This window comes from Haplochromis burtoni, unplaced genomic scaffold (genome assembly GCF_018398535.1).
Source record: "Haplochromis burtoni strain Fernald_Lab_line unplaced genomic scaffold, NCSU_Asbu1 Contig_21, whole genome shotgun sequence".
In the NCBI taxonomy this organism is placed as follows: Eukaryota; Metazoa; Chordata; class Actinopteri; order Cichliformes; family Cichlidae; genus Haplochromis; species Haplochromis burtoni.
In genome coordinates this window covers 2,048,999-2,068,567 of record NW_024582382.1, presented here as the reverse complement: position 1 = coordinate 2,068,567, position 19,569 = coordinate 2,048,999, and the positions used below count along the sequence as shown (strand labels likewise).

At 38.2% G+C, this 19,569-nt stretch overlaps 1 protein-coding gene across 1 annotated transcript; it reads right to left on the bottom strand.

Moving 5' to 3' along the window:
- Positions 1 to 4,429: 4,429 nt before the first annotated feature.
- On the bottom strand, positions 4,430 to 17,179 carry micall2a (mical-like 2a). The gene is made up of 17 exons (XM_005920275.3): positions 16,743 to 17,179; positions 16,368 to 16,416; positions 14,333 to 14,474; positions 14,006 to 14,172; positions 13,664 to 13,794; positions 13,051 to 13,569; positions 12,755 to 12,939; positions 11,524 to 11,578; positions 10,901 to 11,100; positions 10,060 to 10,167; positions 9,797 to 9,861; positions 9,494 to 9,617; positions 6,579 to 6,681; positions 6,131 to 6,204; positions 5,939 to 6,053; positions 5,782 to 5,828; positions 4,430 to 5,702 (listed from the first exon to the last, which is right to left on the bottom strand). The coding sequence occupies exons 1-17, from the start codon at positions 16,883 to 16,885 to the stop codon at positions 5,623 to 5,625; spliced, it is 2,307 nt and encodes a 768-aa protein (XP_005920337.1). The 5' UTR covers positions 16,886 to 17,179; the 3' UTR covers positions 4,430 to 5,622.
- Between the last annotated feature and the right edge of the window lie 2,390 nt (positions 17,180 to 19,569).

Genomic DNA, 19,569 nt, shown 5'->3' with positions numbered 1-19,569 from the left:
CAGAACACTGAGGTAAAACTTTGCTCTGATCATAATGCTTATTTGCTTCTTATTTTTTCCTTTTCTTTTAAACAATTAAGCTACTTTGGGGTAATGGTTTGACTGCCCTCTTAATGATACTGGACATTTGAGCAATGTGGGACAAATGAGGAAAAGGATGGGGGGGAAATGTTATTAGATTGAATGATGATTGAAATGGATTAATTTACATTTCCGGCATGCATACTTTACATACATGATCTTTGCTCAGCACAGGGAGTTCTGGGCAAAAGAGCACTATTTGTATGAGATGAACTCATCTATATGCTAATTCATTGGCATGTAGACCTGCTTCATTTCTACCATTCAGGACTGTTTACCTATTAGCTCTTATAGATGCAAAGGGAATTGGAATATTAAAATAAAGTAAAAAAATAAAAATAAAAAAAATTATACAGGGCATCAGCTGTTATTATATTTATAGAAGCGGTGGCATTTCTGCCCTTTGTTTAAGCTGTAACCAGCACCACAATCCAAGACTCAAAATGAAATAAGCCAACTCTTTCACTTAAGTGGGACTTGTTGCCACTGACAAAGGTGCCGCAGCTTTTTAGAAGTCCTTCAAAGGACTAGAACAGACTAAACCAGGCTGAAAGCTATACAAACTCCTTTGATTCGAATGAAAAATGAACCGACGCTCAAAAAGCGCAAGGCAACTTCTCTTTAGCATGGAGCATTCAAGTCGATTTAAGGTGCTACATTATGTTTGTGTATTAGTCTACGTGACTATAATTCAAGCAAAAAAAGGAAGTGATTTAAATGTTGGCTGAGTGCTGCATAGTAACACTAATATGGCCTTATAAAGAGATGTTTGACAGATCAAGCTGCAAGTGATGCCTAAATGCTAATGTAATTTCATATGAACCAGGCTGAAAGAGATGCAATCAACCATTCCCGATTCAGATGACTGTTGTGTTTAAGAGGATGACAACCCCTTTTCTCATTGTCTATGTAATTCACCAAAATTGCCACTTACAGCCGCTAAGAGCAGGACGTTTCATCTCCAAGCTTCCTCTGGTCTTTGCTACTCATCCCATTTCTACTTCCTCCAAAAGTGCCACCACTTCATTAACCTTGCCAGGCATGAGATAAGAGAGGCAGTGCATCAAAGCTGCCAGCCCACAGAGAGAACAGAGCCCTGCATGTCTCCACTACACAGCGGCCGTCTCACACACACACACACACACACACACACAGTCCAAAACCCATCCAACTCACAGAAAAGACCTTTTGTGTTCCAAACTGTCATTCACAAATGTGGTGGTTTTTTCTGTTCGTGTGCACATGACATCATTATGTTTTAAATATAAGTCCGGGTGGAGCAAAAGCATTTGGTTGTTCCAAAGGTTTTAAGTGAGTTTGACTGTGAGGAATGCAAAATAATTGGTCTCGGTCAGACTTTTCATTGCCTCCAACACTTATCTCCTAACACGCATTGTCTCATTGCATAGTCATAAGAAGAGTTCAGGTACACGCTGCTGTCATCGCTATGACCTACACACTTAAAACCTCGAAAGTGAGAAAATGAAACAAGAAAAGCATCGAGCATCATTCAGCCCGATGAGTAACAACTCCCGACTTCCTCAAAGCATGACAGTAGATGGAAGGAAATATATTAACTGAGTCACAATATTGTTTTACTTGCACCACATACAAATCTCTCTGGTGTATTTAATCCCTCTACCCACAGTTTCTCAGAAAGGAGGATATAAATTATTTTCCTTTGGTGGAAACGGCAAATCCCTGTCTGGATTCTGTTAAAAGGCTTAAAATGTCACTAAATGCCAAGGCTGAGACTCCTGCTAACACGTAGGTCTTTAAGACAAGATGTTAAAGCGTTGAAAGTTACCTGAAATTGATGAGGTTAATATTCTTATCGCAGACTGAGGCTTCTGAGAAAGTGGATATTGAAAATAGCCAGGTAACCCTTCATATTAGAGGCTATCAGGCGGATTAGTAGCATAAACACCAATTACACATTTCATTGTTTGTTAGCATTTTAAAAACATGCCACAATGCATAAATTAAAAGGACCGGGATGTGAGGGGTGGGGGATGTATTTCGCTGTACAGTATCATTACCAGTATGGATTTCAGTGAATAAGACAAGGAAATGTCCCTAAATAACAAGTCGGAATGCTGAATGCTGGGCTATAAATGAGTAATTTACCATGAATATCCTTCTCTATCCCTTTACGGCCATATGAGTTTCCAAACCACATTATAGGATCATGGAGGGGTCTGTCACTGAAATTTGAAATAGAGGACAAAGGGCCACGGAGCAAATAGGTTTTTTTAGACACCATCCTCTGAGTTCTCTGCCAATGTGAATCAGAGGTAAAATACAGTGCATTAAGTCGACCTCTGAGGCTGCACAGAGGAGGGTAGAGTGAGACATTCTGCTATCTATTAAGACTTGCGTTATGTATATATTGTGTTTTGAAGGAATTTTACTGATCCACAAAACCAGCAGGCAAGGATAAGAGTGAGTCCCTAAGACCATGTGGTAAGCAACTGCAGTGCAAAATCTCAGGCAAGTTGAAAGTTGCTGTGCCGTTAAGGAGAAAGTCTGGCAGAATCCTGCATGCCCGCTGATAACATGGTTGGATTAAGGATGTTTAAGGGAAGTGAAAATTATTCATTTGAGATGGATGAAAGCTGCACTTGTCAAGTCTACCAGTCATGCACTTTATACATTTCATTTCCACTAGCCAGCATGCATAATTTCCCCTCAATGCAAATTTCTACACACTGAAAATGGTGAGCATATTTACACCGCTCCCTTAACACATTCTCTGACACAGAAAATGGATAATCTCTATTGAACAGGGAACAAAACAATGCAATTTTGTTTGCAGAGGTGTGAGAATCTAATTTTGTGCAGAAAGATAAACTCTCAAGACTCCCTAGAATGCAAACAATGGCTTTCATTTGAAATCATGCCTGAATGCCCCCCCCAAAAAAAAGAAAAGAAAAAAAAAAGACGACTATGTTTTGTGCCCTGCTCATCACAGACACATCTTTTGTAATTTTTAAAGCATGTGCCCAGTTATCCAAACGGGCTTGTCTTAGTAGTGTAATTACTGATTTTAAGTCACAAAGTCTTGGCCTCGGTGTTGTTCTAGGAGCTTTGCAACCAAGTGTGTATATGTATACTGTATCAGTCTCACTCTCTATACAAATATTATGATCTCTCTGATGAGAATTAAGTCTCCAGCCTGGATGGCCAATAAATTAGAGGCACGCTTCTCGTTTACTCATCAGAGCTAATGAGCCTGATAAAATTACCTCGAGGATCATAATTACAGGCTAGTGGCAGAGACTCTGGCAGTGACTGGAATAAGACGAAACACACATACGCACACACACAGAATTTAGATGGTGTTGGAAGAGGCAGACTAACAGCCAACCTAGAACATCACAAAGAACTCACGCCCTATTAATAGAATAACAGACCAATTTCAGTAAAAGAAAAAAAAAAAAAAAGCTTTGTACATTTTCATGAGACACACAGAAACCTATACTGTTTGACATCACGTCATCACGAAATGCACAAGATTAACATAATGTAAGGTTCTGAACAATATTACGATTTCCACCTTTCTGTTCGAGCAGTTCAAACTGATTTCACCACCCTTTCATAAAGATTAAGCACTTCATGGGTAATGGCATATTTTAATGAACGATGGCAGCCTGGACACAAGAGCTCACCTCAGAGGATTCCATTTCATCACACATTCACAGGATGAATTGTTTTACTTATGAATATTAATGTCTCTCTAATTTGAGGCTGTTGTTAATGCTTGTCGCTAGGAGCTCGGCAAATCAGGTCCCATTCCTGTTAAAACCATGTATTAGACACCCCCCTGACACTAAGCCCTCGCCTTTGATTCTTAATTGCAGAAGTGCAAGCATTTGCAGTAGATGGGGCGCAAAGCTTTAATTAACTCTAATATCACACATTCAGTCTCGACTGTCACCCACATCACGCGTGGCATTTTGTACCAATATCATCCTCAACTGTGCTCAGCTAGAAAGATTGTGTTCCAAGTTCATGATCACAATTTCATGCGTCTCAAAATGAGCGATATGTAGTTTATAAGAAGCTGCGATATATTGACGCCAGTGAATTATCTTGATGCCGTCTTTAAAAGGCTTTAATGAAGGCATACATCGATGCTGCTCCGTGATCGCTCCGCAGCTTTAATGCAAAGGAGTTCCAGTGCTGTTGGCTTCTTACTGAAAGCAATGTCTGATCTTGGTAGTGTCATTGTATCAACAGTCATTGGTGAAGCTTGTAACATGGGGAGGGAAGAGATGAAAAGTTTGGGGATCTATTTAAAATGGAAGGAGGCGGTTATTGAGTAAATAATTCAACCTCTCGTTCGTTCTAATCTTCAAAGGATTTATTGGACAACAGATTTCAAGTTTTAAAATACTATAAATAGGAGAACGCATACACACACCTTTCAATAACACTTCTAAAATGCAACATTACAGAGCATTCCTTACAAACACAGCAAATGCCATTTTCACAGATGAGTGCCCTCGCACGTCATTTCAACATTTTAATAGCTCAGGTATGGAGCAATTCTGATGCAGATATTAGTAAAGAGTAATGTTTAATTAAACCAGGTTTGAAGATAAAGAGCTCAATACATCCTATAGTTTATAAGCCTTTGCCAGCCATAAGCTACTGCTCTTCCTAATCCTCTTTCACATAACATTATTGCATCAGCACAGCTGAACATTTTTGCAGCATTTATAAAATTAGCAAAGAAATTAACTGTCTGTACTGTGGCAAATAGGATTTCCAAGTTCTTGCCGTGTGATACAGCATACCCAGGCTGCCACCTACAGTACAGTCTGAGAGAGGAATTACAGCCCAACAGTTCAACATGTGTGGCTCCCCATTTTACACTCCACAGCCATTCAAACTTAATTGTCAAGGCTCCCTCTAATATCCTTACAGGAAATTTGTTAAAATCCATTATTAAATAAATACTGAAATAATTTCATTTTGACTCAAGACTGGCAAAGGATTACACATTTATCCTTCTCACTCCTATTCACACGTGGAAGAGCCGGTGTTCCCTCATCATTTTGACATTATGACAGTTGATTCGACGCTGCTTTTATTTTAAACCATGTGCGATTTTAAAATGGTTACTTTATTCCAAGAATATATATATATATATCTATACAAATTAGTATATCCCCAAATGTGATATTCATTTTACTTTAGTGAGACTGAAATTATATTAACAGAAAAATGAGAATTTTCTATACGAACAACCTTAACAGTGGAACAACAGTGGAGTAGCAACAAACCAAGAATTGAAAGTGATTTTCTAAACAAAAACATTTGCACCGATTTTTTTTTTCTTTTTTTTCTTCAAATGGTGTATAGACAAAATATGGCTTGGTACATCCTTCCTAATTTGAGATCTCTTCTGTTATCTTTCCCATGAGCACAAATTATACATAAAAAAAGTTAAATTTTTAAAAGGAATATTAATACAATAGAAATAATGACAATTTAGTAAAAAAGAAAAATAAATAAATCAAATAATCCCCTTTAGGATCATTCAAAGCGTCTTTTACTTCTTCGCCTGAACAGTTTTGAGATGGAGGATTTCCTTTCATTTTTGGCTTTCTTCACTCCTGTTCTCAACAAAACCAGTATATTAACAACTCAAATCAAATTGAAACAGAAAAAAAAGACATTTCATATGTTGCTTACCAAGGTTTTGCATCATTTTATTCAACTGCTGATCTTCCTCCACTTCCCTGAAATTAGCCAAAAATCAAACTAAGCACTGTCACATCTTTTTACCACATCAATCTTTAAGATTAACTGCATTGTACTTAAGAATTAATTAGAAGATTGATAATGTTACCTCAGCCTGTCCTCATCGAGACCCTCCACAATTGCGTTTCTGCCATCCACGATCTCCATCAATTTCTGCATTAGTTTCTTCTCCTGCCGTTGTTCCTCTCTGGACTTTAAATGATCTGTGACAATGTTAACAACCGCATGTCGGAAAAGGAAGTAAGACAGATGCTGACAGGCAAAGAGACCGAGCGCTTACCTGGCTTCTCGAGCAGCCTGCGAAGTTCCCCCTCAACACCTGGCTGCTGCTGCTCCAGCTCTTGAGTCCTGGCTCTGAGTTTTAACATCAAATACTAATTCAAAACTCACATTATATCTAAAACTTCTAAACAATCCTAAAAATTTTGAGTTTCTCAGTTAAGTTTGATTTTTGTCCTAATGTTAAATGCAAGTAAAAGTACAAGCAATGAGGGAAAAATCTTTAAAGAAAATATCAGGTAAAATAAATAAGGTTTGGAATTAATATAATCAAATATATAAAGAGAAATCCAACTTTCAAGTCTCAAAGTCAAGTCAAAGTAAGAATATTGTTCAAAAGCCTTTTCTAGTGTAAACAAATATTATCCAAATGAGTAATAATTCCCTGAATAATGGAGAAAGGGTCATTTAATATTCTCAACCTACATCGATCCTTCAATAATACTTACATGTAAACGAGCTCTGATTCTTTCCTAATGAACATTTGTTTTTTTCGAATGAGGTTAAACCAGTCGACCATCAGTGGGTCCATCAAGATGTCACCTTCTCCATCTGCAAAACAAGTTAGTAACACTCAGCTGAATTTATTCAAAAGATAAAATAAAAAGTTTTATAATGGTCTTGGTCTTGTTATTCAATCACTGATGTGTATATATTGTAGTAAATCAAGCAATTATAATCACTGACTAGATGTTTATTTAACAAGCTCATAACATTTATCATTTCACGTAAGCCAAATATTTTGTGCTGTTCTGATGTTAACTGATATACTCCAAGAGCAAACTTAAAAAAGATGATAATTTAAAAATAAAAAAAATAATAAAAAAAAATACCCCACTTGAGCAGACTCAACCTCACTGTTTGCAAGAAAAACATTAAGTAGAAATTAAGGGGGGGTAGGATAATTTGGCTCATATGCAGGTAGGTGGTTCTCAATTTTTATTAAGAGAAGAAGTGACTCACATCCTGGAACCACGCTGTCACCTTTATTAAGACACTATGTCACAGCCAACAATCTTAAAATGGAGCTTAGCCTGCCAAACCCAAATCTATTTTTTTTAATAATATCAAAATGTATGTCACAGAACATGATGTTACAAAAAACCTGTCTATAGACACTTTATAGTTTGTCAGTCATCATTCCTGTGGCATCGACTTTAGAATATAATACAATGTTTTGTTGACAAACATCTTTTTGCAATTTACTCAAAAACCAATCCAGTAAAAAAATTAATGAATTACTAATTAAATCATTCACAACAATACTGCTTATATTTTTCCAAAGCTTTCATTATGTGGGGTTAAACTGGTGGCCACACATATACAAAGAAGCATTTTAAAATTTCATTTTCAGCCCTGAGAAGTTATATTATTACTCAGATTTTAAAGAAAATGTGAGAATGGATGAATTATGGATACATGATGCAGGGAACAATGCAATTTACCATCAAAGATGATTCAATATTTAAGGTTTTCAGGATACGGTGTATACTTTTCAGTATTGGTCCACCACAGTACTCCGACATGCACTGAAACAGTGCTTAAATTTGCTGCTTCACCGAGTCATACCCGAGTAGGTGGATCAATTGATTTTAGGCTGAATATTTTGCTAATCCTAATTAGCGACCAATCAGTCAAGTCACATTTACAACAGAGAGCGAGCTGCAGAGACAGAGGACAGAGCCCCACACATCCTGTCATTACCAGAACAAACATGATTTGATTCTGAACTGAACCTGAGTGCCAGGGTTTAGTTTTTATGCCAACAAATTCCAGTTGAGAAGTAGATGATCTCCTAGGTAGTGTGGAAATGATGTTAAATTCTGGCCAACTGACATGCTCAGGCTTCCTGGGTGGCATGTAGAAAAAAAAAAAAAAAAAAGCAATCGACCAGAATACACACATATAAATATATATATATAAAAATGTATTACTATATCCAAGTCATGTTGACCTTGAGCAAAGCAATAAGGCCCCCTACTCCTACTACCTCAAAGGAGACGCAACATCCCTGTGGGCTAGCTGTGCCTCTCACCTCATTTGACTGCAGAAACACTAATAGAAATGGCATGCGCATGCGCGTGCGCGCGCGCGCACGCACACGCACACACACACACACACACACACACACCTTCAGCTGATGGTGAGCAAATGTGTGAAGCACCCAAGATACAACTCACCAATGCAGCAGAGTGATTCAGCAGTTCAAGCACAAATATGATGTCAAATTTTAGATTAAGGTTATTGCAAGACACATTTTGCTTTAGAATATTACCTCATTCAAACCAACATAGCGGTGAAGGGTCTACCAACCCCCCTCTTGTTCAGAAATGGCCAGGTATTGAATATTACCTAGCTTAGTCCGATCCACATATACAGATGTCACAATTGGTCATATTCAGTGATATAGATGTTACAGATGGGATAGGATAAAATAAAATAAAAACGGAGATACCGCAATAAAATTTAGTATAAACATCTTGCAGCTCAAACTTCTTGTTATTACACAGAAAATCCTTCACGTTTCCAGATAATCATACTTCAAGCAATGTGATGATTGTATGGAAAGATGTAGTAGCTTTTGCTTTAAGAGGTTATTAACATGGAATTAGATACAAATCAGTATTTTGAAACCCTGATTCCTGGTTTTTACATTACCATAGAAATAAGAGACTACAATAGACAATATGCCACAACATTAAACATAATATTTACAAATAATAATAATAATTATTATTATTGAAGGAAAAATATATATATTTGCATTGTGACCTTGTGAATAAGGAGAAATGCAAGATCCCATAATCCCATCATCATAGTATGATAATACTATCCTGATATGGTAAAGCATCACCCAAAATAACCTTATGATTATGAGGTTACTACCACTTAAAAAAATAAAAAATAAATCAGTGTATGAAAAATGTAAATGCACAGATGCAACATATATGTATTCCTAACAAGTTATGATATCATTACCAAGATACTGTATGATTAATAATTGGGTTTGCCTCAAAGGCATGTATGTTTTCATTGTATTGCCCCTAGATTTTGGCCCCTTATTAAATTTCAGTGTAATATTACTAAAGTAATTAGTAATGTAAGATATCACATGATATTCATTTGTAATCAAGATGTGGTAACTTGCCATTTCCATATCTTTAACTTATCATATCCAGCTTATTACCACACTACTGCCCTCACTTGTTCAGAAATAATATGGAACTACGCTGCAGAGTTAAGAGTGAAAAGCCAGCTACTAAATGTCTCATGAACCATGTCTGAAAGTGGACTATTGATTGCATTGTTTAATATTTGTATGTTTTTACAAGTAAAAAGGAGAAGTGGAAGACATAAAACGTACCTTCCTCACAGCTTCGAAGCTTCTGTTCCAGCTCCACACCCTCCTTCTCCAAATGAGCCAAGTTTGTCTCAATATCATTCAGCTGCCTTTCAATCTGCTCCATTGGGATATGATAAGACCTTACCTGGTGCAAAACAGAGAATTTAAGAGTCACTGTCAAGTAAAGATTATCGTAATTTGAAAATTCTGACTTTGGCCACTTTAATGTAAAGAAGGTCATCCATTTTTTGCTGGGAATGTAATGAAAGCATATTTGTAGAGCTGTTAATTAATCTCTTAAGAGACTTAATGGAGGGAACTTACAGAGGGTGACCTCATTTCAGTCCTGGAGGCGTTGGTGGGTGACAAATACTTTCCCTTTTTAGCAGCTAAGAGGTAGATAAAATAGGATTAGATAGTTCTTTCATGGCAGCTTTTTAGAAAAGTATTGTCACATATGACTTAACCTGTTTTCAGTAAAATAAATTTTTTTTAAATGTATTTATACACTTTTCATATGAAATCAACAAGAAATCTGAAATCATGTATATTTGGCTTTGATAGCTATTAAAAAGATGGGAAACAACCTGATGGATTTCCATGATTGGCTGGAAAAGTAGTTGAAGAGCTAATAGATTTCACAGCTGGCAGTCTGGGTGAGGATTTCACAGGCAAGCAACTCCCAAATTTAAAATCTAAAATAAAGAGAAGAGGCCTTAAACACTGCAGAAGTGCAGAGTTCACAAAACTTTGTTTTCATTTTGTTTGTTTAATATGGGAACTAATACAATAGGGTGTGTATAATTTTGTGGACGTTCAGAGCATACACAGGATGGGTCCCATTGGCTAGAGTGAGTCATTTAGCATTTCCTCAAGCAAAACCATGAGGTTCACATTTATAGTTTTCATTAAAATAAGCCAACTAAAACTGGCATAAAATTTATACAAACCACCAAGAATGTATTTCATTCTTTGAGTTGATGCTCTCGACTTCTCATACAGTCTAGATTATAGATAATATTTTTGGTTAGAACCCAATCACCCTACCCCCAAATTCAAAGTACATCCATTTTACCATCTTAATAGATGAAAATGCAAATTTTCCACCAACTTCATAGTTTCCTTATGTCGCTTTAGATTCTTCAAGAGCTTGAATAAGTTGGCCAAATAAATAAAATAAAATACACATACATTTGCTTTACTTGGGTATTGCTGCTCTCAGTGTGTATTAATTGATTCCATTAACACATGACTGAACTTTGTTATTTAAACATGAAAATGGCCAAGACAAAACAGCTTGAGTCACCAAAACCTTTACAGAGAGGTTCCTTGCAAGCTAGTTCTGGTTCACTTTGACATCAAACACTCAATTCATTTAATATATCAGCAGACAAATGTCTCTCATTATAATGCAAAGAAGCCTCTCACCTAGGATTTCAGAGGCAGGCTGAGGTTTCTGGGGACAGACTTCCCTAAAGCACGCAGGATCAAACAGAGCAAAGCTAACTCCTGGTGCTGCAGGTGTTTGAGCCAGAGGAAGCCTTGTTGGACTAATTGAGACATTAGATGGAGGTGTGGACATGAATTCAGCTTTATGATTTTCAGTAAAAGCTTCAGGTTCAGCATCTCTGTAAGATATAAACAAAGAAATGAACTTATTATTTTAATACAGAGGCATTAATCCGACACAGGTGAAATGTACTAATAGGTCAGACGAGTAACAACCTCACCTTAAATTTTGAAATGTTAAAAAGGTGATGAAAACAGTTGAGGAATCATCAGCAGGGGTTAGAAATGAGAAAATCTAGTGTTAAGGAGTAGGAAAGCAGGAGTTCAGGCCTTGCACTCCTCGGGACTTGTTAAGATGGGGGATAGAACTAGCGGCTCCACTTTGAGCCAGTCAGCAATAAAAGAGATGGACGAAGATGATTCTGCGTTCTGGAGAGTAAATAATCTGATAGGTCATATGTATTTCAAGGAAAGTCTTTCAAGACATTCTGGTCCACTTGTGCAGCTTTTCAACTTTCAGCCGAGTAACTGTAAATACTTACTTTAGCCCGAGTTCGGTTTTAACAGGTTTTCTTTGCCACTCATGGTATACTGGATCTGCAGAGAAACGACAGAAAGTAAAACCAAAAATGAAAAATAAGATCATTATTGCTAGTCTCCAAAGACCATGAATACTTAGATGTGAAAACTATAACGGCATATCACTGCATTTAAGAAAGGACTTGCTTGATAAACAGCTGAAACAACCGTGATTAAAATGATGTTGATTCCAACGATTCATTTTTTCTTGCTGAAGCAGAAGGGCATTCCTCCACAAAGATCAACGATACTTTCCTCAATTCAAAGAAAGCATTTCAAAATTTCAGAGGTGGTTCTTGTGCCTGTGATCGACATCGCCACCAAGTTTCCCAGCATCTCACTTGGCAGTCTTTTTCATAATCTTGCTGACAACAATAACACGAATCGCAATGATCACAAACGTCTAAGTCTGCATTAACCTTGGCGAATAAAAAGCACAATGGTAAATCCGTCATTACACTTCACCTTATAATCTTGTGTAACTACCGTTTTAAAACTTTTAGAACGAGAGAAGATGGCGCATTGCAGCTTATGAGACATCTGCTTTGTCAGTGACGTGCACACTCGCGGCACTTCCAAGTTATTGTACACAATAAACAAAACAAAAAAAAATAAAAAATTCCCTCGACTCGTGTGTCACACTCGTCTAAACAGCTGTCAAGCGCACAGTTACTGGTTTCATTATCTAGGTATTCACAGCACTCCAATAAAATGATTGCGCTCCACATTCTCGTCTGTACACAAGACCAAAATGATGCTTTAATCACTGACCTTGGCGTAATGTCCAGTCAACATATGGTTAATATTAGTAAGAAACAGACTTCATTTCCACGTCTGGAAAACTTCCATCAATGCTAAAAGTAAAAGTGACTGAAAAACCATTCTCAATAGACCCACCAGTAATTGTATTTCTGTCTACAAACCCACCGACAGTCAGAATGTGACACCCGTGCATGCACATCTATCCCAGGAGAATGACAGTTCAACTATGAAAGTTCATTAGTGTGAGACAGGAATTAAAATGTCAGCTATCAGCATGCGAGATGCACTGGTTTTATAAATAGGGCAAAAATGACAAAAGGGCTTTGTTTTCTAGGAATGTGAGAGACAGACTGAATGGTGGGGGTGGGTGGATGCTGGCTGGATGTCAAATAATGGATCAGACACAAGTAAAATGAATTTAGTGGAGCTTGCCTTTGGTGGTTTTGTGTACAGTTGTTGGCCCTGTGTTGTCTTTATTGATGGCCTTTAGACATGGCAATTCCTTATTGTTTGCCTGAGTGGTGGAGGGCTGTCCTGCGTAGTTTCCTGCTGAGGCTTGGCTGCATTTATCCTTTTTCAAAGCAGAGCTGTCAGCTAAACTTGGCTCATCACCAAACCTGGGGACAGAGAAAGCCCTCACCATCAGCTTTAAAAAAGACTGTGGGAAAGTTTCCTTCAGAAGGACAGTGCATTCATGGCTATAGATTGTATATTAATGCAATGCTCACCATCTCTCATCAGCCGATCGGATTGTAAATGGGCGTTTGTTATTATTGTTGTAGTTTTGCTCTGCTAGTTTTTTTCCAACCATTACCCTCGACTGGCTCTTTCGATCATCATCATCAGTCGGGACCTTTGGCCTTACTTGAACACTTGATTGCTCTGTTGGCTTCCTGTTGTTGACTTTGGAGATTTCAGTAACTTGTGGCACAGCCTGGAAAAACTTCTGCCGGGCAGCCTGTGTCTTCTGGGCTGAGGCCGTCCAGGACTGGGAGGTTGGAGTAGGAGCAACTGGTTTCAAAACATTATTCAGTGGGGCTGACAACACCGAAGGGGGGTGTGGTGAAGGCCGTTTTAGGCTGGCATCATTTAGTGGTCGCGCAGCTGAACTGGTGAGACCATTTTTGATCAGAGCCTCAGAGGAGGAAGTCTTGGAAGTGTTCTGGTGGGAGTTACAGATAAAAGTGTCTGGATCCGTCCCAGGTTTGTAACCGCCTACATGGAGTACGCTGGCGCACTCGCCACACCTGGTGGTGGAAGTTTATTAATATTAAATTATTAATGGAATAAGCCCCTGTGCAGGGGGAAAAAAGCATCTATGAATATAGATTAAATTCTTACTTGAAACAGCTTCTGTGATAGAGCTTGCCTTCCACAAAGTGCCTCTGAACAAGATGAACATGGCCCTTGCATGAAACACATTTGCTATTGAGAGTCCCATTTTTGTTGGGGTTTTCAGCCAAAACTACCTTCTGTGAAAAAGAATCAAAAGTGAGAAAACATTTATCCAGAAAGGTATCCCATTTCCCCTAGGATTCCTTTGGTGACCCACTGAAAATAAATGCTATGTTTAATCCTAAATATTATTCCTTTAAAAAGCAAAGGTGTGTAAAAGAAAGACGTTTTAACACACAGCCTTAATTTTAGCTGACTGATGACGTGCCGTTTGACATGACTACTGACCTGAGTAGAAGCTCTTGCCAATTTGGGTGAGGTCTGAGCTGTGTGAGTGGAAGGTAAACAACTCTCAGTGGCAGTTTTAGATACAAAGCTTTTGGCAACCACTGGGAGGTTTTTTTTCTCCGATGGCTCCTCCTTGGAGCCCTCTGCTGGCCTTTTTACACCTCCCACTGAAGACAGTAAAACATCATTAGTGTCAAAGAGTTGGGGGAAAAAAATACCTCAGCCTGTACATAAAAAAAGAAATATATAAGGAAAAAGCTCAGAATTAAAGAGGATGAACTACTCAAATGCAGTTGCTAGGGATTTTTAAAGCAGACATATTCTCACTGGGAGGCCGTCCTTTGAAGTAGTTGTAGTACTGGGAGACGTAGGTAAGAATGCTCAGCCTGTCTGGGATCCTTAAAGCCACCATGTCCTCTGCATCTAACAAAGCTGGGATCCCCAGCTTCTCCTCTGCGATCTGAAAAGCCTTAAGAGAAAAAAATAAATCAAAGTTTAACCAACAGCCCCCAACTCCAACTAAATATGACAAACAAAGTAGGCATATCCAAAGCACGTTTTCCATGTAAAAACATGGCATTGGCTGGGCTAACTCCTACAGTTACAGCATGTGTAAATATGTCACACAATGCAATTTACTTTAAATAGACTGGCGGTATTCTGTGGCACAACCCTAGGAGGTTTGGAAAGGGCTCTATAATGAATGGCACACTTCCTGTGAACTTGTAGGGATAAGAAAGAGGATGGGAAGAGCGGGATATCAGTGCATTGTTTAGGATCAGCCTGGATATGCTCATTAAATTTAAAGAAAAGCCTTACGGAATAGCAAGTGGGCATATATAAAAAGAAGGGGATACTGAGGAGTTTAAGTGGACAAAACCACAAATTTCAGCTCATGGGGAGGAAAAAGAAAAGTCTAACATGGTTATTTATTAAATTAAAATATATAGAATTTACTCACCACCACCCCCTATCCCTGTACATGGTGGATTTTCCTAAACCTCCAGTAATATAAAAATAAATAACAGAGTATCGGAGATAGGGAAAATGGGTGTTCAATCAGGAGTTGGGCCCATAGGTACAGAATAGTGGATGTTTTTGACTATGAAGCAACCGGTTGCTCTGCTGGCCTCCACTGTGAGACGTCTGTGGGTTCAGATAAGGGCAACAAGAGGCCCAGGGAACTCATAAACATCAGAAGACCTCCGCTGCTGGCAACAGGAGGAGGAGCATAGGCCAACTCCTCCATTGCAGACCATGTTAAAGACCCTGGAAATAAAGGCAGCTGGGATAAAAAAAAAAATAAAAATAAAAAAAAAATCTGTTTCCAATGACCATGTTCTCCTACAGAATCCTTCCTTCAATTACTTCTCTCGATAGGTCTTGTTGAACAAAAGGCTTGCTTTCTGTCCACGTGGCTTGAGCTGAACTAAATAGCTTAGGCTTTTAGAGTGTAAAAACACACCACTGTCAGGTAAAGGGGTGTGCTTTATTTCTAACACAAAACAAAATTAGAGCTTTATGGTGAAAATGAATTCTAAGAAGCAATTTCATACTAGATTGTACCTGAAATTAAAATCCAATTTATCATCCAGCCCTACCTGTAAGAAGCGTGACACCATTCATGAAATATAGAAAGGGTGTGAATTACCAGGTGCTCTCTCATGTTTCAGTAGAGGGAGCATCTTCAGCAGTGTATCAAACTTAACCTTGACCAAACACACAGCTCTTTGCCCACAAATCGTTTTGTTCTCATATACCATTCAAGATGTATGTATCAGCAGTGTCTTCAAGAGAACAGTCACCATAAGGACCGAGTGGCAGACGACAGTAAAGCCTAATTCAAAATGAATAGACTTGAGAGCCTCTCCCCTGAGGTCAGGTTTGCTGCTGACACAGCCAAGATGATCGAAAACAACAAGGAAGTCGTACGGAGCGCGTACTGTAGCACACTTACTGCAGGGCCTGTAACCCTCAGAGGAAGCCGACAAGAGGTTAGAAAACTAAATAATGGAGAGGTCCCAGCTGTGCTGCTCATGTCACGCAGGGGTTAACCGAATAGATGAGTTCAAACGGACAGAGCAAGAGCAAAGATTGAGAAAGGTTGAGTTTGACAGGAGTCTAAAATTAGTAGAGAGATATGGCTTTTGCTTAATCTGCTGTGCTGTGAAAATTGAAACAGCTAAATATTTGTCCAATCTGCTGCATAGATGCCAAGGCAAGAACAAACAGCGTGTTGCTGCGTGGCCCGTCATGTCTGGGGTTAATGAAGTGGATGTTTTCTGCTACATCAGATTTTGCAGTTTGTGTATGAAGTCTGCTCCTCTCAGTAAGACGAAGGCTGAACATCTTGACATCTTACCAGTCTGTTGTTCTCAAACACATCCTCCTTTCTGAGTGAGTCATAGTCTCTGGGAAAACAGGAATACAATGAACACAGAGAAGTTACCTCAACTACCCAGAATAGCTCTTTTACAGCATGTAGAAAAAATATATGTTTAAAAGAAGAAAAAAACAGCACTGTGAAACTGGACAAATGACAATGTATTAATAAAACACAGAAATAAGAATAAGGATCACTTAAGTTAGTACTTATACAACTAAAATATTAAAAACAAAATAAGGGTGAATTATTGGAGGATGCAGGCTGTCTATATGTATTACAATTATTAAAGTACTTGACCAAACCAAAGTAAAGTAAAGTTTTGGGAGAAAAGAAAAAGTTTTCAATACTTACATCAGGTCCGGTCTGTACTTGTGTATTAGCGCACAAAAAGCCAACCCGTTCCTGAATGAAGTCGTCATGTTGGTGATGGCCACATCTCTGTAGCCCTCACATTGCATTTTACACCACTGCTCCAAAGCCTTGATGGCAGCCATGCTTGTAGCGCGACAGAACCACTACTGCAGACAAAGTGTGCAACAGGCAGGAGGTGTGACGGAGTGAGAGGAAAGACAGATATAAAACAGCGTGTCTCTGTGCTGGCTTTGACCGTGATCTGCGAACTGCAGCTGCGTCCTGTTTCCTTCTTTCACCTGCTTGTCTGACTCACAGACTCTGCGAAGTGCTGCTTGCTGCTGCTGGTGTGTGTTTCTCGGCTCATTTCACTAATTGACGCCACTGCCGATTCGTCATTCACGACAGTTGAAGAAAAGCTCATTCAGCTAAGGAAATAGTTGGCTAAGTCTGATGTTCATAATTCATGCACGTTTTAATCCCAGGAAGTGGATTATGCTGACCTATTATTTATTTATTTTCCCTGGGGTGTGATTATTTAGTTAAATGATGTTCAGAAAACCAAATGAAGGTTAAATCCAGTTAGTAGGTAGGTTAGTGTAATCTGTTATCAGACAGCACATGTTGTTATTGAGTGTTTTTAGATCCTCGTGCTTGTCTCACCTGACCTTTTTTTCCCCCACAATTATGGCACATTTGAACCATCTTCTCTAATAGTCTTTATTGCATTTATTGACCCTGGTATGACAGCCAAAACGATGATCGTGGAATAAGCGCTTCTTGATTTTATTTTGCTGGTAAAACACGGTGTTGGACTTATATGCACGTGAGTTACGAAATAGAGTTTTCAGTTATATCTTTAAAGATGCAATTAAAAATATCAAATTAAATAAAAGATATTAATTGAACATAATGACATGACAGTTATAGTTAAACAGACATAAGAGACATAACTAAACGACAGCTGCAACTTTTTGAGGACAGAAGTTTTATGGCCATAATATATTATTTTAATGCTAAATAAAAATATCCTTCGAGCTAAGCTTTGAAGAACAAGTGTGCTCTGGGATATCTAGAGTATAAAACCCCAGTATTGCTACCTCAGACAGTGTACATAAGGATAGTTAATGCTCTTCTACATGCATTCTTTAACCTTATTGTTCTTTGTGTGCGGCCTAATTGGGGACTAATTGAGGCCAGCAAGCCTCATCTAAAGATTCTGACCCAATTAATCCATGTCGCCATGTCCCATTAAATATTAGGGAAAAGTTACATGTTAATTTCTGGGCAATTTTTCTATGTAGTAAACTGAATACTTAGACATTTGATTTGCAAAGACAGCTTGCAGAGTGATTTCACCTTAACTGGGAACAAAATAAGTCTGTGTGCTTCCCTGGTCCGTTTTGAAAAGTAGTCCCAAATCAAATTTGACCCAGACCTCATCCATGAGTATTCAAACCTCTGACACAGAGAATGTAATTAGTGTGAGACCAGAGCTGAAATTGAGTCTTTGAACTGGGAGCAACCCACACTGACCTCATCATCGATACATGTCACAATTACTGTAAGACATGAATTGCTTATAAATTGACACAGGGTGACTCAGAATATGAAAGCAAAGTCTAAAACTATTGCAGACAACAATTAAAAAAAAAGTTTCAATACGTTACAATAAAATACAAATAAAAAACCGCATTCAGTCGGTACATGTAAAAAAACAAAAACAAAAAATAAGACAAACAATATTTGTCGCCTTGTCCTGTCTAAAGACGTATTGAAGCCCAGAAGGGGGCAGTGTCACACTGTTATCATACCGCTTTCAACCTGTGGTCAACTCTATAAACAAGGCACACATAACATAATTAGTATCTTTAAAATCTTGAAGTTTAGGTGAAGCAGGAACAATTCAAGAGGCACAGAGCACATATCATCAACCATATATCTTTCCACACTTCTGTGTGTGATTCAGCACATCAGAGCACAATTTCCTAATACTAAATAAATAGGCTGTAATTATAGTACAGAGGAATTAGTATAAACAACAGGGTTTGTTGATCCAAAAACACCTGAAGGTTCCAAAGAGAACCAAACCACCCCTCTCACAAGCGCTACTATGCAAATATGAGAAATATATTTTTTTTAAATGTATTGTAGACCACTTCTATCTCCTTTAACCTCAATATTAAACATGAGGTAAAGTTTTGACCCGACATCAGAAATGAATAAATGTAGATTTTGTAACAGAAATGTTGTATTAGTTAGTATTAAATGTCTAATAAATGAGCGTAAATACTGCAGTTAGTCTTCATGATTTCATTTTTTAGCTATTTGCGTTGTTTCCTGTGAGGACGTGTGGCTGCATGTAGACATCCTGCCTGTGTGTGGAGGTAACCCAAGAGGTCAGGGATGGTTGTCATGCTGAAATCATTTACAGATTGAGTGTATCCCATTTCAGTTTTGCCCTGATAGGCTGACACAATAAGACGTCCACATTTATCATTTGTCATTGTTACATGTTGAGGCCCCACTATGAAGCATCTACCATTCATTGGGAGTGGATGCCACTGCACATATCTGAGGTGTATCTAAAACTGTATTCAGCATATAAAAAGACATGATCATTTGCATATATATATATATACACACACACACACACACACATACATATATATGAGTGTTTGTGTATTAATACAAAAACAATAGACATATGAATTCGATTGTGTAATTTAAGTGATCTAGGTAGCTCTGTTTTGGAAGTTCAGTTAACGCTAGAAATGTGTTTTGGAGTTTGTACGTGTTTCATCTCTAGGGGCCCCCATAAATATTT

Excerpts from the sequence above, each read along its gene's own strand:
- micall2a (XM_005920275.3), bottom strand. The coding sequence starts at position 16,885 with ATGGCTGCCATCAAGGCTTTGGAGCAGTGGTGTAAAATGCAATGTGAG. Across the intron at positions 16,417-16,742 it reads AAGTACAGACCGGACCTGAT|AGACTATGACTCACTCAGAA; the intron begins GTAAGTATTGAA and ends CTGTTTTCCCAG. Across the intron at positions 13,795-14,005 it reads TGGCAAGAGCTTCTACTCAG|AAGGTAGTTTTGGCTGAAAA; the intron begins GTCAGTAGTCAT and ends TCTTTTTCACAG.